The sequence below is a fragment of the Aulonocara stuartgranti genome (genome assembly GCF_965226115.1).
Source record: "Aulonocara stuartgranti genome assembly, chromosome: 23".
NCBI classification, from domain to species: domain Eukaryota; kingdom Metazoa; phylum Chordata; class Actinopteri; order Cichliformes; family Cichlidae; genus Aulonocara; species Aulonocara stuartgranti.
Window position 1 is genome coordinate 21,470,623 of NC_138958.1, and position 25,407 is coordinate 21,496,029.

The 25,407-nt window shown below is 40.6% G+C and overlaps 1 protein-coding gene and 1 long non-coding RNA gene across 4 annotated transcripts in view; both read left to right on the forward strand.

The window, feature by feature from the left end:
• LOC309700900 overlaps nucleotides 1-25,407 on the forward strand; it is a 447,937-nt gene that overhangs the window by 226,902 nt on the left and 195,628 nt on the right. The window lies entirely within an intron of this gene.
• The window catches only part of LOC309700842 (zinc finger protein GLI2-like), a 95,966-nt gene that overhangs the window by 40,600 nt on the left and 29,959 nt on the right, over nucleotides 1-25,407 (forward strand). For both annotated transcript variants that reach the window (XM_082524678.1, XM_082524679.1), the window contains exons 3-4: nucleotides 13,279-13,384; nucleotides 23,843-24,045. In XM_082524678.1, coding sequence (XP_082380804.1) covers nucleotides 13,279-13,384; nucleotides 23,843-24,045 — 309 coding nt within the window. The remainder of the gene's footprint in view (nucleotides 1-13,278; nucleotides 13,385-23,842; nucleotides 24,046-25,407) is intronic.

Genomic DNA, 25,407 nt, shown 5'->3' on the forward strand with positions numbered 1-25,407 from the left:
TCAGCCAGGGGCCTGCTCTCCATCACACGCAGCAGCACAATGTCAAACAAATAAAATCGGTTCAGAGAGTGGAGCCGGGGGAGTGGCTGGGTCAAAAAATAGAGACAACACTGCTTCAGCAGATTGTGTCAGACGTGCGGCAGAGCGTTTATCAACACGGGAGGTGGACGGGTGCTGACACCACAGGACGGAGGCTCCATCTATTCTGGTAGATCGAGCCGGAGGTCCGGGGCCTCCTTGGAGAGCGGTGTGAAGACAGAGAAGACGTCTTCTGCTTCCACCTGCGAGACATTCATCATCACAGGCGCATCACTCAAAAGATTCCCCCGTGCTGCCTCCCTCTCATTGTTCACCAACATCTGTACCTGCAGAGGCCTCCGCCTCATTAAGACGCCAGCACAACAACCTTACAGAGCTAATGTGCGCTCAGGTGTTATTCATAGCTCAGGTTTGTTCCCCTCTCACCCTCCACACTCATTTTCGGAGAGGAACTAGGTCTTTGTTTAATTTATAGATGGCCCATTGGAGTCATTTCCCTCTCAGCTGCTCCACCAGTCCGGGGTGAGGCATAATCCCAGGCGCCCCCCTAGCGAGGGTGCCGGCGGGGTAATATGGATGTTAGCTGGGGAGCATGGTGACAGCCCCAGAAGCGACAATTTAATTCATTGTATTTTAATTATCGCTCTCATTCAGCAGCTCCGAGGCCTCTCTGTGGCTCCTCTCGACAGCAGGCCTTTATCACCAGCCCGTTGCACCACATAATAAACTTTTGCTTTCAGGTAATTACTTAATCTGGACAAACCTGTGTGTTAAGCAGTGCTATTAAGCGAGGGGGTGATAAATCAGGCGCGCAGTGGAGGTGGCTGATTACTCGACGGTGCAATCAGTCTTTGAACCCTCGCCGTCTTTTAAGTACCTAAATTACACAAACAGCATGCTAACAACGTGCTGCTTGTAGGACGGCCCCGTCAGCCCCCGCCGCCTGCTTCATTTGGTTAATGCCTGCCGCCGCGCCCTCACCTTCAGCCCGTTGATGCATGGAGGTTATTAGCACATGGCCTGAGCCCAGCTGTCCGAGGCTGATAAGTAACTCTGTCCCTCGTGGCCTCCATGCTCCACACAGTCCTGCATGGAGGGACTGGTGGTGGTCTGCCTGAGGTTGAATACACTGATACGCAGCAGGGTGACCACAGGATATGCCAAAAACTTCTTAAAACTCTATTTTTTGAGTTAAATTTAGTTATCAAAGAGAAAAAACAAATTATTTAACAGACAAAAGTATGTGGGCATCAGTGAAAATATGAGGAAACCAACCCCAAACCATCCCTCAATGTCATTATTTTACATTAATTGGCTAATCATGACTGATTTATGGTCAGAAGCAGTGAATGACCTGCGAGACCCCCATGTTGAGAGTTCTTCAGGACTGCTACAAGAAGATAATCGCTGCAAAAATCAAAACGTTTGTTTTCTGGTCCGGTTCAGTCAGAACAGCATTTTGTTTTCATGGCAGCAGCGAAAAGCTAACTTTGAGGTCAAAACCAACTCCTTCTTCTATGTGAAGTCCTTTACTAGCTCTGTGGTCGGCATGAAGCTGGACACTCTGGTGACAGTGGCAGAGAAAAGGACATTAAAGAAACTGCTGGACATTATGAACAATGCTGGGCATCCTCTGCACACGGCCATAAACAATCAGAAGAGTCTGTTCAGTGACAGGTTGCTTCTCCCAAAGACAAGAACTAACAGACTTAAAAACTCCTTTGTCCCACACGCCATCAAACTGTTTAACTCCTCTCTGGAGGGGAGAGGGAGGGGAAACAGGAGGACAAAGGAGGGGGGAACAACTAAGCTGTAGTGCCTCTTCACCTCACTGTACAATACCTTGTGCAATACTTTTTGTAAATAGTCAACAGTGCAATAGACTCAATACTTGAAATGTGCAATTCACTTGTATTTTTATTTTTTATTCCTATTTATTCTATTTATCCCCTTTGTATATTTTATTTATATTTGTCTCTGTATTTATATATATGTGTGTGTGTGTGTGTGTGTGTGTGTATATATATATATATATATATATATATATATATATAACAATTCTGTAACTGTAACTTCGGTCGTTGCTGTGCTTTTTTTGGAAGTCAAATTTCCCAGAGGAACCCACCCGAGGGATTAATAAAGTTCTATCTTATCTTATCTTATCTTACTGTTGTTGAAGATTCACAGATTGATTGGATCAATGCAGCATCAATTTTTTATTCCAGTTTGAGAAATTTCCCCAGTGAAACATAAAGTGAGAGGGCATCAGAGATGGTGTTGAAATACATTGGAAACAGACAGACATGTTTGAAGGCCTGACTCATTCCCTCTGTGGTAAACTGCTTGTACCTTGCAAAAATACTAATACATTTCTGCTCCTGTAGAGCAGGACTTGCTTATCGTCAAGCTTCTGTAAAGTTGCAAAGTGATGTTTACACTGAATGGCATTTTTATGGCTGCAGTTTGGGTTCATTTGTCCAGGTTTTGAGATTTTTGCCTAAGTCTGTCATGTCTATAGTCATTCCAACACAATGGAGGTGACGGTGATGGAAAGTCCCAAACCACCCCCAACTACCACAACCATCAGCTTTGTTCATGAGGACTATGTGTCTGGTAGACAGTAACTCCAGTTTCACTATTTCTCTAAACATGTGTTGTTTCCATTGAGCTGGGATGGAGGCAGAAACCTCAGAGTTGGATTTTATTTAGCATTTGAGGTAATTGTAATTTTTGTGGCGTTTCTAGTGATTTTTTGTCTCAGTGGAGCTTCAAAAAGTCACTGACTGGATTAACAGGTGTTTTGATTTCCTGTTCCCATAGACTTCCAATATTAAAATGTCCCTTTATGGCAGAAATAAGCATGCTTACAGGCTATTTTATGTCTGTAAACATTGCATTAGCATGTCTACATACAACTGTGTAGGGGGGTGAACTATTTATAATCTTTATCTGTTTAATTGTTTTCTGACCTAAAGTTTAAAATATTAGGGCCGTGGCTTCTTTGACAGGTGAATGGCGACACAAGCAGGTACCAACTTCAGCTAAGTTAACTCACTAAACTGGATGTCTGGCCTATTTTTTAATGGTTTATAGAACTTGGTAACAAATAGAATCACATCATCAACATGTAGGGATGGTTTATGCTTAATCCAGTCTTTAATCTGGCCCTTTGGATAGACTCATGTATCTAAACTTTATTAAACCTAAATTTATGCATAAGTAAGGGCTAAGCTGACTCTCCCTTAGCTAACTGGTGTTAATGAACTGTTTGAACTGTTGCAAATGGCCTGGTAAAGTTACTGGTCCATGCTGTTGTCCAAATACAGCAACTAAGGGTTCTAAAAAAGCAAGGTGGTGATGGCCAAAAAGCAAAGTCAAGGATTTACAAAAAGCTATATCCTCCTATATAGCTATATCATATTCATCCTACATCTTTATGTAAAGCCCATTTAAAGTGGAGATGTGTTATGTGATCGTTGCCGAAATGAGTCAGTTGACGTTAATTCCCACCAATTTCAATTAGACATGCTGCCAGTCAAAGCAGTATGAATTCAATACAATTTTGACCAGCCAGAAACTCTTGTGAAGTCAGAATACTTTAGACAGAATGCTGAGTGAATCATTCCTACAGCACTGGTGATGGTCACGCACTACTTAAGGCTGCACTTAATGGACCTTTGTGTCATGACGATGAGACGTCAGACTTGGTGGACTGTTCTACAACAAAATATTTCTTCATTTAAGCAAAGGCAGGGATCACCTGGGTGGGGGATGACTCAGAGGGGTGGGGCTGTGCGATCTGCAGGGTGAGAGAGAGAGTGTAAGTGAGAGGTAGTGAATGGATCGCAAATCGGGGGGTCAGAAAGTTTGGTCTTAGCCACGGGGGTTCCAGAACTGGGAGGGACGAGTCCATACTACAGTCCAGGATACTGGGGAGTTCGGTGGAGAATGGGCAGGTGGTTACAGTTTGGGAGAAGTGTTGTTGAGTTCAGCTGGCAGGCTAGAAATGACCACTAGTAGGTGAACCTCAATACCACAGAAGAGGTTAAGATAATTTGGCGATGACCTGACACACATGCCACCCTTAAATATTCCATGTCATTACAGACATTACAGCATACCAATGTAAATATTATCTTCCATGAAGAGATGCAGTGCAGGTGTGAGGGAAAGCATCCAACTTCCAGACTCCACCCTGAGGCAGACCCTTCCTCTCCAGAGGAAGTGAGGAAAAAAAAACAGTTTCCACACAAAACAAAAAGAAACAGAAATACCCTGGTCATGACATATTTGATGACATTTCAAAACAGGCCACATGTTTTAAACTTCTACGAAATACATGTCCTGACTTTACTATTGGCTGCAGAAAGAGCATGTTTAAGCCAAAAAAGGATCGGATTCAGAAAATTAAGACTTTGACAAAAATGCAAATATGAACATCTGCAACTGTACAACTGAGCAAACTGTCCTGCAGAGGCTCTGAAATTGCTGCTCAGAGGACCTTGAAGTAAATTGTGGTGTTAACTGAAACTGGTTATATGCACATATTCTCTCTGCACGGTCATCACCAGCCCTCCTCGCAGTTTTGCGACTAAATTTAGCTCGTGCTTCACTCTAACAGCAGAAAGCCGCGTTTCTGCTGTGTGTGTGCTGAACGGAGGCTGACTATGAAAAACTGTAGCCAGCCCTCTGCGGCGCTTCACCAGCCGCTAAAACAAATGTTACCAAGCAAAGACTAATAGATGGCTAGAGCCCGAGCGGGGGCGCGGCAGCATTGCCTTACGCTGCGTACGCCCAGGGGGGATCGGGGCCCGGTGAATCAGGTAAACGCGCCTCTTGAACTCTCACGAGCACTCGCCTTTTGTTCTTCCTGTGGCGGCAGAACAATGGGGCTGTCTCGGTGATGGAATAAGCTTGCATGGTCAATCCCCGGCCTGGACTCCCAGGCCCAGGCCCGCAGAGGAAACCTCAGTGTGGATGGCTGAAAAGCTGACAGAGCGACCGGCTGAATTACTTCCTCCAAGTCCAATGTTTCCAAGGTGGAAGAGGAGAAATCTATGCTAGAAACTCTTCTAGAAACAAGTCATTACCTCTTGATTTAAGTCAATTTAGCTTTGACTCAGCTCGGAGTGCATAAAACCTTTCAAGCACATTTATTAAATCTCAGCCAGTTTAGTTTTGCATGTCTTCAAACACTTGGCAAAGTTTTACCTGGTTCTAAGTAAAGATTAATTTTCCCTTTTTTGTGCTGCTGTAAACAAAACCTGCTGTTTTCAAAGGATATTTATGAGTGTGATGCTCAGTTTACTCTATGCAGCCAACTTTCTTACAACCATCTTTTTTCAACTTTGATCATTTTGCGTCTTTATATTTTTTTCTTATCTCCTGCACTTTCCTTCCCATTCTTCCTACTTTCTTTCATTCTTCCTCTTTTGTTTAATCTCCTCTCTCTCTTTACTTTTTCCAGTCTTAAACTGCATTGGGGCTTTTATTTGTCTTCCACGGTTGCTTACAGTGGTGTAGAATTAAAAAGACCTCGTCCCCTGACCGTGCTGTTTTGGTGACCCAGATTTAGCTGCTCTTTGTCTCACCCCCATCCTCCCCTGTCCTCCTCCTGCCCCCCCTCGCTGACCCCCTCTTACAATTCACCCTCCGACTGTTATGAATGGGGCATTAACTCGAGCTGCTCTTTCAATCAATGGGGCCCTTTAGTGCTCTCTCGCATGCACACCGAGCTGCTGTACTCGTGCAGTCAGTCAGAGGGTAATTATACCGGAGCGAGCCAAATTACAGCCAGGGATGTCTGGGACAGTCGGAGAGGGCGGTCACAGAAAGCAGGGAGACGAGGAGGGAGAGAAATAGAAAAGAAAAAGAATGAAGATGAGAAAGGCAAAGCAGAAGTCCACAGAAAAATTGGAGAAATTTCTCTCTGAATTGTGACAGAAATACATTTATATAAAGAAATAACAGTACAGATAGAGACGGGGAAGGAAAGGTGTCGACACAGAGATGGCTATAGAGGTGTAGGACTTATAGAGAGAGACAGAAATAGAGAAAGAGAGCAGAGAGGAAGGGAGAGCTATAGAGGCAGATAGGAGAAATACAGAAATAGAGACATAAACAAAAATAAACAAGTTTACAGGTAACATAAAGACAAGAAAATTAAATACAGGGATGACTAAGGTGACAAGAAAAGGCAACAACGTGACAGACTGACACATGAACAGATAATACAGATTGTAATAGAAAGAATCATTGAAAGAATGAAAACACAGTGAGAGAAATAAAAATACAATCAACAAATAGAGACAAATGCAGGGAGAAATGTGGGTACCGGAGATAGGAAAAGACAGCATAGCAATGAAAACATTATCTGAGGTTACAGCATAAGGGAGGAAAATGCAGGACACACAGAGACAAATAAAGATTAAAATAGGAATAGAGAGAGAAAAAATGATAACAGAGGAAGATATATAAATGTTTCAAAATAAATGTTTAGGCAGATGTTAGGATTTATGTGAGGAGCTGACTATAGAAACAAGTAAGAGTTTAAGGCATTTACAGATAGGAAGGCTGGGATATATAAAGGCACAGCCGGTGGTATTGAGAGCTATGCAGAGCCATCGAGGTAGATAACAAGTGACAGAAAAGAAAGAATTAAAAGAGAAATTAGGTCAAGAAATAAAAATGGATTCAAATGTTACAAGTCAGAATAGAGATAAATGGCACTGTCAGCAGGATGGATGTAATAGAAATAAACACTAATGTGCATATATATATATATATATATATATATATATATATATATATATATATATATATATATATATATATATATATATATATATATATATATATGTGTGTGTGTGTGTAGGAGAAGATGGTTACCACAGAAAAGTGTGTGTGTGTGTAAAAGTCAAAGAAACAAAAGATGCAGTTATAGGAATTAATGTGATTAAGTAAAGAGGAAAGACATGACAGAGCAGGACTGATGGGAACATGTAAAACAATAAAGAACAGAGATCATCATGAGAGAGGGAGAAAGCTGTGGAGTTAATAACAGAAGTGGACATAAAAAGACAAATAATACAGATGAAACAGACAAATTTGTCAGAGAGACTGATATCACAGAGATGGGTGGAGTGATTCACGCCTCCATTTTTAGAACTGACTTTTGAAAAGTCAAATCAAATCCTCTGATTAATATACTGTACATCCGAGGATTGGGATAGTTATTTATCTCTTTTTTGTGTGGGATAGAAATAGAAAAGTAGAGATGGGGTTAGGGAGAGGTGGCGACGTAGCTGTGGAGATGCATAACAGGAAGGAGATAAACAAATGAACAGAGACATAACAGAAAACATAGCCAGGAAAATTTAACTTCAGCCGGATGGATAGAAGAAGAAAGAAGAGAGATGAGACGAGTTTCACAGAGAGAACAGATTAGAAATAGAGACAGAAATGGAGCTAAAAGAGATTAGAAGGGACATAAAGAATATAAAATTAATATATCATCAAACTGGCAATATGAACAGAGATAATGGAAGGATAAAATGATGTTAATTAAAGACTAAATAGAGATAAATACAGGAAGAGGGGTGTCCCTAAATAACAACGATCTAATGAGACATCATTAGATAATATAACAGAGATAGGAGAAGATGATTACCACAGGAATGGAAGTCTGAGTTATGTTGACAGGAGGTAGACAAATAAAAACAAAGGATCAAAAAAAGAAGAGTTTATAATGTTGTGAACGGAGATAAAAATGACAAGAAAAGAGATAACCTGTGATTGAAAAACTGATACAGAGGAATTGTAGAGATACAAGGACATAAAAGAAGACCAAATGAAAAAGAAGAAAATGAAATAAATAAACATGGAGATATATTTGGATATAGAGATGGCTGAAAATAGCTGTAGAGTCAAGATATAGAGCGAGTTAAACAGTGACATAAATAAAAACAGCAGATGGAAGTAAATTTAGGCAGAAGGATGATTAAAGAAGTTGATTCGTGGCTGTGGTGGCTGCAAATGGTAACAGAAAATAGAAACAGAAATTCAAAACAGACATAAGACTTAAAAACATAAATACAGATAACATTTGTGGAAGGATTTCAGTGTTTTTGAAGAGCTCCAGAGGTCCTTTAAATAGAGATCAGTAGAAATCAATAAAGGTATCAATAAAGCATGAACAAAGACACTGACAGTTTCCTCTCCGCTCCACCACGTGCTGCCGGGGATCGGTCTATTTACTGGTGTAACCTCTCTGCAGCACTTCGCTGCTCGTCCTCTTCACAGCTGCTGCCGTCTGACTTTTGAATGTCACGTTTGGAGCCTTTAATTAATGTGAAGCACTCCAATAAAAACACGCGACCGCGGGGCTTTTTCCACGACAAACAGCGAGGAAGAGGAAGGGGCGGCTTCGCCCTTAACACGAGTCAGTCATGACTGGAACTCACAGGAACAGATACAAGCGTCTTCACTGCTAACCACAGATCAGTTTCACCCATTTAAAGACTTTTTTTTTTTTTTTGAAATCCAACTTGAAACCAATCAATAAAAAACTAATAACCATCAGAACTTTTTCAGAAGAGGAGGAAAAGTAGGACTCTCCCACCTGTGGTTCATTAGATTTGGCTTGTTTGTTGAGGTCTGCTTCATCTTCATCATCACATGAAATATTAGGTAAACACAGGTGTTACTGACCACATTATCAAACTGCTCTTAAATCCCACAGAAACATCTTTAACACTGTAAGTAAAACCTGTTTGTCTCTTTCATGCCACACTGAAGCAGAACTTTGTTCCTGACGTTTCTTCATCTTCTCTTGTGTATATCATAAAGACCTCGGTCTTGTTTGGTCACACTCTCTCTTTGTTAATAAAAGGTAGGAACAGTCAGTGCCTCGCCATGTTGGAGTTTCACATAATGCTGTTTCATTTCTTTTCACTTCAAAATGCCCATTTAGTGTCTACGCCTCCATGTGCACCACAGATACGGGTCCTAGACCTCCAAAGTCTGTGTTAGGGGGTTGGTGGGACAGCAGTGGTATGTGTTGGATTGTAGCTCCTGGTTGGGCTTAGAAACTAAGATGTCTTTATTAAATTTGTGTTCAGTATAGGTTTAGGCAATATAAATGACTTTCGGCATGGAAAACTACTAGTTTGATTTAGGAAGAAGTCTTGGTTTGAGTAATTAAGGATGGGAATTGATAAGATAAAGATAAAATACGGTTCCATTATTGATATCAATTATCGATTTGATTCCTCATTTAATTGGAAAACATTTTTCCGTCCATTACTGTCTCCTACTCCAGAAATATGATACCATTTTTAAGTTTTAAAAATGTTAAAATATTCAAGTTTGCTTGTTCTGTTTATAAGAGCTTATATGACCTTGCCCCGCACACACTGGGTGAGTTCATCACGTTTAAATCCAATATCAGTAGAAGAGTAACCACAGCCTCTAATGCACTGTCAATTCTAATAAAAAAAACAAAGTAAAGCTTATTTACGATAACCACGTTAGGACAACTTATTCATTGCAAGCACACAGGACTAAGAATAAGTTGCTTTTTCTGAGTGAGCAACACTAATTGTTTACCCACTGACAAACATTTCAATTTCTACTAAATTAAAAAAAGATTTGTGGTAACTTATTATTTTTAATTTTGCTTACATACGAATTGAATGCAACTAAATCACTTTATGTTTTATCATCCTTGAACTTGAGAGATTTCTAGTGCAACACTTAATATAAACACTGTATGTGAGTGTGATTCACAAAAAAATAATTAAAAAAAACTCTGGTTACAGAGTTCAAATCAGAAAATTGCTGCTTTCGATTCATTTCTCTTCACTGCCATTTGTGTCTCTTTGCTTTTTGGTCTCTTGATTGAACAAAGAGGCATCACCTCAGATTTTTTATAGTTGTGGTGGACTTTATTTTGCTGTTTTTTGTCGTATCAGAGACTAAACCAGCTCTCCACTGAGTTTTGAAGCCAGCATTTGATTAAACTCTCTGTGTTTATAATGTCTCAGCTCAGCTGACGGTTTATACTGGTACATGCTGTCATTTTTGTGGCATTTGCATTTATTAATACCAGATGTGTTTGTCAACGTCAGGAAGCAGGGTTTAGTCTTCCGTGATGACTACAACAGAGTAGAATGAAAGAGAAACACTTTCTTGTTTTTTTCTGCGCTGTTTCATCGTAATGAGACACTGCTGAACTAAAAGCTGCTCTTCAAGAACCCTGGGACTCGATTAAGGGAATAAATAAAAGTTATTTGCCAGAAAACCATATTCCAAAGTTTAATGCTCCTTTGATTCAGAGTTTCAGTTGCATGAAGCCATATCACAGTCCTTCTCACCATATAACCAGAGTTCACACTCGCCTAAATAAACTGAACTGAGTTTATTTAACAAACGGGTCAGTTGCGAAAGCACCAAAACAACCCATTTAGCGTCTTTCTTAATTCCCCCTCGTGCTCTGATGAGTGACAGCGATGACCCAAGCACTTCATTCAGAGACATTTCCACACTGAAAAAGTGAAAGCAGTCACTCGTTCCAACTGTCGGCGACAGGAAACCGGCTCCCTCCTCAGCAGAGCCTCTGAATCGCGTCTTCCTCCAAAGCAAACACGGCCCAAACGATGGTGTGACAAGGCTGAGCTGGTCGCCTGAAGGAATCCAGCCCCCCGTCCCTGCGGGCCCCCCGCGGGCCCCCCGCGGCTGGCCCAAAATGAAGTAAAGTGGGCTATTTCTGCAGGCGTTCAGGGACCGGGGCTGTCCGTCACGCTGTCAGGGGCAGAGTGAGAGGAATGGACCTGGAATGCTGACTCACTCAGGTCTGAGGCCCCTAGAGGCCCCAGGAGGCCACGTTATCCCTTCCCGCCGCTCGGTGGAGAGCAGATAATGATCCGTGGCCCTGACCCCGCCGCTCCCAAATCCCAGGTCACCCTGAGAGATTCCCGCAAGAGCGCCCGCAAGAGCGCCCGCGCGCGCGCGTGTGTGTGTCACACAGGAAGAATTTTAATGCAATCCAGAGATCAGCTGGCTCACCTCCTCCTCCTCGCTCTCTGTCTTCTTCGTCTCTGATCAGGCAGCCCGGAGTCGAGACACACCAGGATGCAATTAGCAGGACGTGAAAACTGCAGCGAGGACGAGCGAGGAGACGATGAGAGAACCATGTAGAGAGAGAGTCAGGCAATGCCCTCGTGGAGCTTTTCCAGATTAAAAACCTGAGAAAAATGTTAACAAGAAACATAACTCCATAAAGCTGAGCGAGCCACCCCCCAAAAGGCTCTGTTTATGTGGTGGTAAAATAAAGACACGACATCTTCTGTGGTTTCGTGTTATCGCAACAGCTAATTAGTTCTGATGTTTTGGGTAAACTTCCCAGATCCGAGAAGAACCCATGAAAGGAAAACAGCGCCTTAATGACAAATAAAAAGGGCCATTAAAAGGATGCTCAGAGCTTGTAAAAACAAACGGCTGGGTAAATGAGAAGCAGGAATGCACCTTTATTAAACACAACCTGGGCTTTGTCTTCATGCTTATCTGACACAAACAGTTTTTATCTAATGTAAGAGGAATCTGAGTTTACAGGAAAAAGTTAGATGCGTTTGGAAATTCTGCTTGTATTAAAACAAAACGACATCTGTTGCTACAGTTATTAGCTTAGCGTTGCATAAAGGCTGGAAATGTGGAACCATTAGCATGGCTCTGCTAGAATGCAACAAAACACCAATCAGCAGCTGGTTTGTAACTTATCTTTTGTGGGCAAAGTCAACATTTTGTGACTTTCTGTGACATCAAAATTAGATTTTCTGTTAGCTAGTCATTGTTTGTAGCTTAGCTACAATTGTGGATAGCTTTAGAGATTTTAGCTAATGCCTTTCTTTGTTCTTTCACAGCCAAAGCTTGCTACAAAATCACTTTGTCAGCTCAGGCTGTCTTGCTTACTAACAGTTTCAAATCTCTCCTGAATCATTTAGCTTTGGTGTTGTTTCAGCATTCACTTCTCAATTTTTTGAACCTCAAGCATGCAGCATGGCCAGATTGAAGACACCAGTCTATTGTCATTTTAATGATAAACCAGTGGAATGATACAGAGGTCCTTAGATTATACAAAGGGAGATGTTGCAAGAGCTTGAGAAACAGGTTTTGTCTTAATGGCAACTACTGTCATTCAGGTTGGTTTCTCGTACTGGACCATGAAACATGATCAGGGAAACTGCAGGAGTACAACATTTATTGTATTGCAGTTTGAAGTGAGATGTGTGGGTTGGATTTGTGGCTGAGATGAGGATGTTTCATCACTTTGTGTTGATGAACAATTTAGCATGTTCACTCAGGTGTCTTCCCATATGGACAGCTGAATGTTGTTTCCTTTCCCTGGATGATAGCAGGTATTCATCCATCATGTACTATAGAATCAAGGGCCCCAAAGCTTTAATTGCCTTATGGGAAATGTAGGCTCCAGCGTTTTTGGAGCTTGACTCATGCCTCGGATGAAAAAAAAGTCCAGATACTCTGGTCTTTGTTGTTTTAAGTTTTTGGAATTACACCTCAGTAATTTATCCCAACACTGAGCCGACAAACACAGATCAGGAACCATGCATCCGGCTCTTCAATCCCAGAAACAGAAAGCACAGTCACACAATTTCCTCCTCCAGTAATTATGTCCGGAAAAACAACCAATAATCAGTCAGACACATGCACTTGTGTTTACACCCGACACAGGGGGAGTGTGTGGACTCTGTGTTGAGTCAGTTAAGGGCTTTAGCTGTGTTTTATGAGCCTGTTTGGAGCTCCAGAGGAGACTCAGGCTGTTTGGATGGAAAGAGCGTGAGTAGAAGAAAGCATTTTCCCGGCGCTGTCAGTCCCAGTTTGAGTCGGGGCTGCAGCTTCCCTCCACACAGTCCATCATCCCGTCTAGTTCAAAGACCGTCTAGCTGCAGGTCTTTGTCAAAAGCCCAGTTGGATATCTTTTATGTTCAAGATGTAGGATTTCTTAGGACAACTTTGATTATTTATTTATTCCACTTCTCTTGTGTGATAGTGCCAATATTTTACACGAAAGTGCTCAGCTTGCTCTGAAATTCATGTTGCTTTATTGTAGCCCTTTTGCCTTTGAAATTTCTCTCTTCTTTTTTTGAAGTCTCCTCTCTCCCTCTCTGCCTTCCTCGGCTAACTCTCTTCTTCTTCTTCTTCTTTGCCTCTCTGTTGTTGCAGCCCCCCACCACATCTTCCCAACCTTCCACACGCCGATCCCGATTGACATGCGCCATCACGAGGGGCGATACCACTACGAGCCTCACGCACTCCACGCCATGCACAGGTAAGTGACCACCTTCTTCTTCTTCTTTCTGGGTAATTATCTCCAAAGAGGCTTCTTCACTAAACTGGCTTCAAGTCATCAGATCTTCTTGATGCAAATAGTTATTTCATATTCAGTTACTCCAGAACAGTACAGAGGTTGTTTTTTTCTCTTTTTTTTTTTTTAACTCTGGAGGATTTGCTGTGATAGCACGCTAGCTGATGAGAGCTGAACGTTTGCCAAGTTCAGTATCAAAAGCAGATGACAACATGCTGACTTCCAAAGTGAATAATCAATGCTAGTTCCTAAATTTCCCCTCTACAGCCCTTGTTTCCGATACAGTTTGATTATGTGGGCAAGCTTTGCTCTTCTGGCTCCAGCCGTCTGGGGATGAAACACTCTGATGCTTGAGAAGTCTGAAGTTCAGCTGCTCGGATCCAAACTGGTAAAAATCTCACTGAGAAGAGAGGAAAATATTCTCCTTTAATAGCTGAGGTGCCACTAAGCAAGGCATTTTACCAGCAGGACGAAGATTTCCAGCTTTAACTGAGGTTCCCTGTTTTCAGTGGTGTTGAAAGTATTAAAGTTTTACTACACTGGAAGTTTTTGTCCTCAGTTTGATACAAGATTTACGGACTTCTTATGTAAATGCAAAGCTCTTTAAAGATTGATGTTTTCCTTTTAAGAAATAAGTTATATCAGATCAGGTCTACCAGTGAAAAATAAGAATAAACATGCCCACAGTGTCTGAGTGGAGTTACATTTATGGCTACTACTAGCTATATTTATTTCCCTTTCTGTTTCTGACTAAGTGAAAAGTTAAATAAAATTTAAGTTGGATGGTGTCAATCTGCAGCTCGCTCCATTAGCAGCGATCGGCAGGGCCGGATCCATCACTGATGACATAATACACCCCACCTCCGCCCAGCACCTCTTTATATTCATTAATGGCTTGTTGTGGAGCTAATCTGTGTGGTGCAGGCCGTGTTGCCCCCGAGCTAGCACCGTAATTAAACTCCTGGAGTATAGAGGTCACAAAACAGGCTTCAGTGCTGGTGGTGAGTCCGACTTCTGGGTTGCAGTGAGGTTCAGTCGCAGATGAAATCCCATTTATTTTCTCTAGGGAAATTCACTTTGTTGAGAAAACACAGTGTCGGTTTTGTTCTTGCTTTTATTTAAAAGTCAAACCAGAATTTTTCCTCTGAATTCTCCAAAACCTATAACCGTGCAGCAGACTGAATGAGACTTTGGTTTCACTTCATTTCACAGTTTGAAAGACTCTGAAAATGTGTCTGGTTTAAAGTTGGTTCTCAAAACAGCGGTTAGGAAAGTCACTCCTTACGTTTTCAACTTTTATGGAGAGCTTTTGATCAAAATACATGAGTTTCATCAGCAGCTGGAGTCATTTGCAAGGTCAGGAATGAACTTCACAACAGCTTTGCAAACTCAATCTGCTGATGAGGTCCATTTAACACAATTTAAAACTCCAAAAAGACTTCTAAAGAAACTTTACAATAAAGCCATTATCCCACAGGAACTGGAGCCACGAATTCTATCGGAATCTTAAACCTCCCAGCTATTTGGGAAAAGTCATTGAGATGTCAGGTTAACCCCAATGGGGAACAGAACTCTTTCAAGTGGTGAAGTCGACCATCATCCATGTCCAAACCGCCTTTGACTCAACATATTTTATATGTAGATACATACTTCACTGATCTAGGTTTTAGCGTTGTTTCTGTTTCTGATTTTTATTAGATTTTCCTCTAAAAGGATGATGGGTCCACTAGAGGGTTGGACCATGTGGCTAACATGTTCCATTGATTGTCTGTCCGTAGATGCCTTGGTCTCTTGGGGTGGTTGAGGTCTGTTGAAGTGATATCTGATTAGGATGCTTCTAGGTGAGGGATTTTGGGTATGTCCTCCTGGGCAGACCCGGGACATGCTGGAGAGATTATATCTCTTGCCTGGCTTGGGGATGGGAGAGGGAGGTCTGGGCTTCTCTGCTTAGACTGCTATCCCTGTATCTTGACCCAGATAAGTGTATTTTTATTTGTTAAAATTAAATTCACTTTTATTTATTTAACATCAATTCACAACAACAGTCATTTCCAGGTACTCTAGTATCTAGTATAGTAAGGTAGAGAGAAAACCCCACTGATCATAAGATCATCTGTAAGCAACACTATGATGATTCACTCTTATTGGTAATTACTTTAATTGCAGGATTTGAAGTTTAACTCGGGACCCGCCCACTACCCTTTAGATGAAGTATATGAGTCTGGTGATGGCTACTTCATAACATTAACTGTCAAGATAATATGTAAACGGCATTAAGGTTAATTAAGGGTCTGGTGATAGATGGCAATATCTGAGATTAGTGACATTCAGGTGGTTCTGCAGGTTTTTTCCCCATTATTGCATTAAATTTCATAATTATTGGAAGATTTATGTTTGATTTAATCCATCACTATAATTTCATGTTGGTCTCTTCGAATGAATTTGTATGTAAGGAGCAGCTACACTGGCAATCCCAATTAAAACAAGAGAGAAACCAGGAGGAGGGTATTTGTTTTATTGACTTTAAACTAGAGCAGAGACATTATACACAGTCAATGGGACAATCTTGAAACACTAAAGATGGTTTTCCTACCCCTGCCCCCAAAGAGCTAGTAAAAAAGCCAAAATGGGAAACCAATCCTGACACATTAGAGGTTTATACTTGTTTCAGAAGTAGCTGTAATGTGTTTTCTGTTTTATAGGTGTGTGTTTTCTTTATTGTATTTAGTTTTAATTATTGGATTTTGAATCATTTTAAATTTCACTGATCTGCATGAAACATGCTAAAGAAACAGAGTTTGATTAATGATTACTTGACTGGTTTGTGCTGCCTCTTGAAGACTGAAGTGGAGTATTCCTGCTGTGTCCCAAATTAGAATAAGGACAAATGTCTTCTCCCAAAAAAATACATCGTTAGCAGGAGTGAAGGCCTGCTAGTGTTAGAAAACCTGTAGTGAAATAATAAAACTTAAAGTATTTTAACAAAAACAACAAACAGAAACTGCACGTCTTAATTGTAAACTTTTAAGAAAGTGAGCTATATAAAATCAGGCAGGGGGCTGCCGCATTCGTGGCACACTTTGAACAACGAGGAGACTTCAGAGTTACTTTATCACCGAAGAAAAACTGGCGGCGGGACAAAAAAAGTCAATAGAATCCTCCAAATAGTACTCTTACATTTAAATTCACAGATTTGATGGTGATGCATACTTCGCGCCTGGCGGAAGCAGGGCTATTCATCACGCCGGCTGGGAGAAGGGAGGGAGGGGGTAGGGAGGGGATGGCTGTCCGCGGACTCGGCCACCTTGATTAATGTGATTTGATCTTGACAGTGGACCCCTAATTCATCAAGACCTTGATCTAGCTGTCGCTCCCCCCTGCCTGTGCCAAATTCACCTAATTACAGGAACATTGCGCAGCAAATTAAGTGCGGTGTCATTTGTCGCCTGCCGCGGCACTTTATTACACACTCGTGGCAGCGTGTCAGAGGTCCCCTCCTTGATTGTCTAACATGACATCTTGCCGCCGTCCCCTTTATCATTGTTTGCATATACCGTAATGAGAGGGCTGGTTATTTTGTCAGGCCTGTCATAAAAAGCAGCCGAGGGAAAGCTTCTTCTTTTTTTCCCTCCACCGGATGCACAGGACGCTTTTTCTTCCCTCGCTGTTGCCGGCAGATGACAGTAAGGCAAGAAGGTTGCAGATGAGGAACACTTCCTCCTCCGTGATGGTGTCTCTGCGGACGGAGCGAGTCTGCAAACAGCATCATGTATAAGGCAGGGATCAGATCTACATATTGAAACTTTTGGTGGAACAAAGTAACTTTTTTGAGAAGACATTTTTAGTTCTGTAGATGGGGCAATGAAGGACACTTTCCTCCTGCTCTACAGTTTACCTGCTTGTGCGGCACTTTGACACAGTCCACATTACAAAGTGATTCACAGGGGCAAGAAAATAAAACTTAAGAAAGATATAACAAAAGACTAAAACTCAAGCAAAATCAGGAAAGTCTTTACCCTAGAAGTTGCTTTTAAGATCAACTTTCCTTTAACTTTAAAGTAAGTTTTTACACTACCAATCTGAGTTCCTGGAGATCGTTCCAGACGTTAGGGTCCTGTTATTTTTCTGCTGGTTGCTTGACTCAAACTACAAACCTCTCAGAGATGTAGCTAGAAAACATGCCATTTAAGGCATTAGAAATAATTAACATCTTGCCATTTCCAGACCATCCAGGCTAAAGATGGGAAGTTTTTCCAGTTTAAATGAAGAAAATCTCCACTTTATGGACATGCATCAGTATGTATGAGACTGGACAGATGGAAAGCCTTCTTCAGGGGAGCCAAAGTAGAATAAGGGGAAATTGATCTCAGACAACATGGAAAAAAAGATCAGAATTCTTGTTCCAAGACATTTGTTAATAGATTTTTTCTGCAGCAATGGAGAGTAATGAAAGTTGTAAAATACTAAACTCAGTTCTTTCTGTCCTGGTTAAAAGCCCAGCATCTCAGTTCTGTTCGATTGGATGGTTTTTTTTTAGCTGCCTTTGTGTCTGTAGATGCTAAACTCATGATGTGCTGGACAAAACTGAAATTAATATTGAAGCTGATACCAAGATTTCCAAAAGTCATAATTTTATCAGAGAACCAGCTAATGACAGAGATTTTCAAGTTAGAACCCAACAAGAAATTTCCCTTCTATACCTTATACACTGGAAAAAGATAAGCGAGGAGTTACAGCAGCTCATGAGACATGGACTTTGTGTTAAATTAAGCTAAATGCTTCCTGTTGCTTTTAGTGTCTTCTTGATGAGCTAACAGTATGTGTGTTAAAAATTCGACTCAGATTTTCCCTCCTTCATTTGTGATCAGTTGTAGTGAGATAATAGCCTGCTCTTTGTTAAGCTAGTACTACCATTGTTCCAAAAGATTCTTGTTGAAACTCTTTCACCATCTGAGATAACAGTTTGTAATTAGTAGTTAAACACAGTATTTTTTAGCAAGTTTCAGCTAGTTTCAGGTGACTAATTTCATTTTGATGATTCAGTCTGTTCATTTGGAAAAAAAATACTGTCCATCCAGCTTAGAACTGAGTTTTGTAAATTTGTCAAATTTGTGATCGACATGACATTGACCAATCAGCTGAAAGGAAGAAAAATTGGGTCAAAATTCGTACTCGTAAGTTGAAACTCACACACAGCCAGGGAAGTGCAGAGTAGTTTTTTGCTTTGTGTCTGTAACCAGACCTTAACAAAAAGAATTTGTAACTTCTGCAAATATTTTTCGCAAACAAATTTTTTTACACACACAAATTCTCATCTATAGATGCACGAACATAAAGTTTTCAGATATTTTGGTTTACAAGGTTACAAAACTAACTAAGCATTTGATTTACAAGTACAAAATATTTATGACAACAATTTGAGCCAATAGTTTATCAGGGTGTCTTCAGCAGTAACTCAAATTACTTGAAAGCACAACATATATAAAGAAAATAAATGTGGCCCAGAAACAGACTCCTGTGGCACACCACAACTAACAGATACCTAAGAGACACAGTTTCACAGCTATATAACAAAAATGAATACAATGTTCATGTTAAAACGGTACCTCTGTCCATACAATTTTTCAGCTCAGAAAAAAGCTTCTCAAAGTTTTTTTTTTTCAATTTCAATTTAAAGCTAGGCTTACACCTGCTTGTTAACATTGATTTCTATTATTTATTTGTCATTGCCTCACATGTCAAATGGAAAACACAGTTTTAATATTTAATAGAAAGACATCCAGAAAAATGTTATTTAACAATAAACACAACTTCTACACATCAGTGTGTAGACTCAATTTCTAAACTTATCCATACTTCATTAAAATTTGGTTTTTAGAAACGCTCATAAATAAAATAAATCTCCTCAAAGCTTTAAAGAGAAAACAAACTGAGGATGAAATGATGAATTGACTTCTGAAGCAGGCCGTGATTTGCAGCCCCATCTTCTGTTTGTTTGTATCTAGGTCATTTCTTTTACCTCATGAGGCGTTTGGGGGTTTCAGGTTGGCGATGGTGGAGGAGGTGGAGGGGGCATTGTTGCCTGTTAAGTTTGAGAGGTCTGCTTCACGCAGCAGACTCATAAACCTACAGTGGAAGTTTATTCAGTGGCGCGCTGCTGCACGGCGTGATTTATCTAAATCAGAGAGCTCGCCGGGCCCGACACCAGAGACGAGAGTCACTGTCACACTGTAATTCATCTCTGGTGTCATCCATGTATATGTGCACGCACACACTCACAAATAAAACAAAAATAAACAGAAGGATGCAGAAGAGTCCATATAGCTCAGATGCATCTTTTACTGCACAGGAGTTTTTGAGGATCAAAAGACAAGATATGAAGATATGCTGTTCATGTGGAGGTTTAACTGTGAAAAATTAAGCAGAAATGAGTCATAATAGCATTAGAGATCAACTCAGTGAAACTGATGTTTCAGAGTCTGTCTGCCAGTCTGTTACCTCCAGTTTAAAAGCTTTGTAAAACACAGGAGCAATCACGGCTCGGCTGTTTTTTATTGTCTAACTTCATGATCCATCAGCAGCACTAACAACTTGGGAACCAGACGAATCCAAGAGCTTATGTGCAGAATGCCTCTGGCCCTCCTCCTGTTCAAACCAGGCCAATCACAGCCGTTTATCTAATATAGAGTAGGCCTAAAAAACAACCTAGATGGCTGCTGCTGATATGGCCTTTTGAATCTGCCATTATCCGGTAAAAGAACTGGTTGGCAGATTTCCTCTAAGAGAGCATTTAAATGGACCTGAAGTCTTTGTTGATAAGAAAAACATGCTGGTTGCACTGTGTCCCACATCCTGCTATACTTCTGTTCTTTAGCTAGGTAAAGATTAATGTGTATAATAATGCATAATAGTGCACTGTAAGCTAAAAACAGAGCAGAGGGGGTGATAATCAGAGAAAACATTCAGAATTTCAAGTTTAAAGTCATTAATTTGTGCTAAAATTAAAATTAGATTATTTTTTGCATAGAAAGCATTAGATTTGCAAAAACAGTCTCAGAAATCATCAGACATAAAAGTCAAATTTATGAACTTTGCCAGGTTAAAATGACACTGCAGTGTATTTTGCCTGCAGTTAATGGCCTGATTGCTTCTACTGTAAAATTTAACATTTTAATATCTGTGAGCACTAACTTACCTTTAAAGCCGGTTTCAAGTGGCCATTAGAGGAACTGCACTTCTTTGCGGCGCTGCATTTTTCAGTTGAAGAAGTTGCCGCTTCATTGCATGCAGTGATGTAAAAACTTTTGAGAGTTCAGAAATGTGTGTTGTACATTTAAGTTGAATTAGATCAGATTTGAATGCTTGCAGATAGAAAAGCAGCTGTAAAAGAAGTAACAGTAGATGAAAAAAGTCTCCCGATGCATAAAACAAATTGCGCTCAGTATAATTTGAAGAACTGAGATGTATACCATAAGATTACATTTTTTTCTCACGAGACAGAAGACAGGGATCCTCTTTGTAACCACCACCTATTTCCGCCTCTCCCGGGCGGCTCTTTCCTGTCTCAGCCTGCTGCATGGCGCCAAACCAGGACACGCTTCGAAGGTGGAGCATTGTGCTCAACCTGCAGCCTGCTGGCACCTTCTGAACATCTGAATATTACATGACTAGCTCTTAGTGTTCTTAAACAAAGCTTTCAGGTTAGATTTAAAGAGAGAAATATTTATATTCTCATCTGATTCAGACTGTGATTGTTGGAGGAGCTTGTTATCATGGTAAACAACCCAACTTAGGCTGGATTCAAAGACAGACAGGCCTCAGGCTGTTACATGACGAGAGTGTTAATATTTCAAACAGACCGAGGGGCTGATTATGTTTTTGGGTGGAAAATCAGATCTTTATCGTGTGCATGGGGAGACAGAAAAACATTGCCTCAGTCGTGATGCAATCCAAACGCTCTGGCTGTGAGGCAGTCAAGTCTTTGTTGGATGGACGGACAAGGGAGAGAGTGTATTTTTAATGAAGCAGCCATGTGAGAGATAGAAAAGATTTGGTGAACGTTAAGCAGAGGTCGTCGCACAGATGTGGAGATGACTGACTGAAACATCAGCTGTGGGTTCAGATTCAAACCACTTGAATGAATAATGATAAGAACTTTTTCATTTTGATTAAATGTTCAGTAGTTTTATTGACATTTCTAACTTTGAAATTGGTCAAAACCCCGAAAGGTCTTTTGAGTCTGTGGTTAATAAGAAATAAAAGAATTCTTTTCATCTAGCTGAGAAACTTTCCTCCTTCACGAGAGGTTTTTGCTGACACCGATGATTGACTTTGGCAGCGACTCTTTGAAATTCCGCTGTCGTGGTGAAACATGAGATCAGCACATTTTAGTTCAATTAATACTTGATGATAGAACTTTTATTTTCTCTTCCTGCATCATGTTCTCCATTAACCATTGGCTTTCAGGATAAAATTTCTATTTTTTAAAACACATGCTATGGTTTAATCAAAAAGTGCACCTTCAAACTATGAACTCTCTCTTTCTCTTGAATTACTCATTGATTTTTACCACTTTGACAAAGCCCCTCTGGACTTCCAAGCACTTTGGAAACCTGCTGTATTTTATTTTATAGATATGTTTAATACTATCACTGAGGACATAGCCAAGATAGACCAGGGACAGCCACACCTAGCATAGAAAAAAGCCTGGCAACTCAACACAATGAAGCCCGTTACAGAGCTATACATGTACTGACAGAACTGGAAGTGCATCCAGTGAGTACTGTTTTCTGATTGTTCGAGGAAGTTCTGCTTCAACAAATCCATACAACTTTTGCTCCAACTTATACAAAATGCTCCAGAACCAGTGGAATTCTAATGAGCCCAAACCTGAGTCACAATCCAAAGACGAAGTGAAGAATAAAGTGAAATCAAGCCAAAAGCCAGTCCTAAAACTATGAAGTTCAAAACTAAATCTGCAGTCAAGTCCTAAACCAAATACAAAGTCAAAAATAAAATTATAAGATAACCAACTCCAAAATGAGTCTAAAACCCAACTCTAAACTGGAGCAAAACCAGGCTAAAAGTATGTGAGGACCAAAGACACGTCAAGAAACTAGTTTAAAACAGCTGAAAATCCAGCTGTTTTAGCCAAACCCAGCAAAAATCTCCAAAGCCAAGTCCCAAATGGCCCAAAGGTGAGCTGAAAAACCTAAAATAAAAGTCCGTATGTAATCCAAAACCATGTGCAAAGAGGTTCGAAATGAAGTGCAACGCCATGTTAGAAATCATATAAAAAGGAAGAATAAAATAAGATAAACAAATTAGTCCAACACCTGATCTAAAGCCAAGTTCAAACCACAGTGTAAAACAAAGTCCAAATTAGAATGAATCTAGTCAAAAATGTATGAAACTAAGACCGAAGACAACAGTGAGAGTGAAAAAACCTCAAATAATGTCAAAAACAGTCTAAACTATGCACAAAGCAGTCCGAAGCCAAGTTAACACCTAAATATGAAATCAAGAATAAAACCTGGCATTACAAAGTCTGAAACGTATCTTAAATCAAAGACAAAGTGGAAGCTTGTCTAAAACCAAGTGCAAAAGCAGTGTATGGCATGTGTAAAACCAAGTACAGACATGCAATCCAAAAATCGTGCCCTGATCTGAACCTCATGGTGTCAGTCTGAGATGAAATGACTGTGACAAGCAAATCTGACAGAAGAACTCTGAGAACATCTCCAGTTTTTCAAAGCTTGCTCACTTCACATTTAGTAAAAATATACTTTTGTGCATATATTTGTGTAACTCTGAAGTTCACAGATTCAGGACAAAGGTGTCAGCTTTGCATTCTTTTATCAGGCTCATCTTCCCCAAAACCGCAGAATCAGCCGTCTTCCAGATAACCTTACACAGGTGAAAGACGCCCACAAAATGCCCCGTGGACACAAGTGTAATCTGTAGAGGCTGTTCTCCTTCCAGCACTTCCTCCCCCACTGTCTGCTCGTCCCATGACCCTGATCTCACCCCTTCCTCCTCCTCTCCCAGATCAAAAGCTCGATAGAGGAACCGCGTTAGACGTGATATCACTCTCAACACTCTGTGTACACTGAGGTGGATGCTGGGAGGATTGGGTTCGCAGGTGGATTACTCACCGTCACCGCAGGAGTTTGTGGAGTGCGAGGGCGCTTCAGGTGGTCGTGTCAAAGCGTGCTTCATGTTGATGGCACGCAGCTTTTAAGGGGGGAGATCCTAAATCTGGAAGCTAACAAGTATTATGTTTGTATATCCAATTCGTCTTTGCTCCATTGTTACAAAAGTGTGAACATAACCTCTGGAGCTGGTTGCTGATTGGGTTAAAGAAGTGTAAAGATCAACTGCAGTATGCAGCAGTTTGCATATAATTTGTCTTTTCTGTTCCAGCCCTGCAGGTTTGGCCGGCAGCCCCGTCATCTCCGACATCTCCCTGATTCGCCTCTCGCCAGCTGCAGTGGCCACGGGTGACTCTCCCTTCAGCCCGCCTCACCCCTATGTCAGCCCTCACATGGAGCACTACCTGCGCTCTGTGCACAGCAGCCCCACCCTATCCATGATCTCAGCGGCCCGAGGACTCAGCCCTGCGGACTGTAAGTTCACCCATCTTCTCTTTTTTATCTATGAGACAAAGAAAGACATTTATTTCTCTGTCTGCTTTTACTCTTCCACGTTGTCCAATCAGTTTTCAGGGGACAAATTCAATCTATATTGTTGTAAAATGTAACATTATTTCAATGGATTTTTAAGCTTTATACATCATTTACACATTTTACCATCTTTGCCTTAGTTTAACTTCAGGACCTTAAAATCCTTATTTACTTTTATATAACTGTTTTTCACTGCCATCTTCCCAAGCTGGCAGACAAAACAAATACGAGTCAGTTAATATTTTTTTGTGCATTTTCATAATTCATTCACGCTTTGGACAAATCACTTATTGGAGGATCTCTGCAGATTATCAGGTATTGGAGAAGGATATTTGCTTTGTCTCCTTCTAATTGTGGATACATGTAACCATTTTAATATGTCTAACTAGTCTTTAAGCTGAAATCAAAAACAAATCCCAGCTAAACTGAAGCTTATCTAATCCAAGTGTGAAACCAACTCCAAAATCCAGTCAAATGCCATTCAAAACCATGGACAAAACCAGTGTAAAAGCCAAATATAAAAACTAATAATACATTTTTAATTGGTTTCTTTCTAAGAAACCAAACTGCAGGCTCTTAACATTACAATATAAGTGCCTTGAGGTGACTTTTGATGTGAGCTGGAGCTATATGAATAAAAGTATACCAATTGAATGTACCATAACCAAGCCAAAAACTAGTGTATGAGAAGTATCTTTTTAAAAATGTAGATATTTTAAATTCTTTTGAATAAATCCAAAGATATGAAGCCATATCTTTAACCTTCAAGCCAAATAACCTCCAAGCATGTTAGGCTAGTTATATTTTGTATTTATCATAAAACTTTATGGTTTTATTTCCACTGGTTGAAAACTCCTTTGGAGCATCGTTAAGTAATATTGTGATTTTAGAAGGAACTACTTATGACTCAGTCGGCAGTCTGGGTTTGAAGTGTTTGGTGACATGTTTTGGGGTCTTTCTGCAGGGAAACCTTGACCTTCTCATCCTTCCACATTGATACTAAGAGGATTCTTTTAGAAACACTAAGTTGAAATTGATAAAACAGTGCTGGCAAACCCTCAACAACCCCCCACCCCTCCTCAAAATCTACCCGGACGTGATGACAACTCTTTCCTCAGCGCTGAATTACAATAACAGATTGGAGCGCGGTGGTGGGACGGGGTATAAATCTTCTTTTACAGTCTGTCAGTGGTAATGTGGCAAACCTTTTAATGTGAAATAAGCAGCCGCGCCTGAGATCGGCCCGTGATAAAGCTGCACCGAAGGAGAAAAGATTGTTGAAAGACAAGGTGTTGAGTTTGGAAA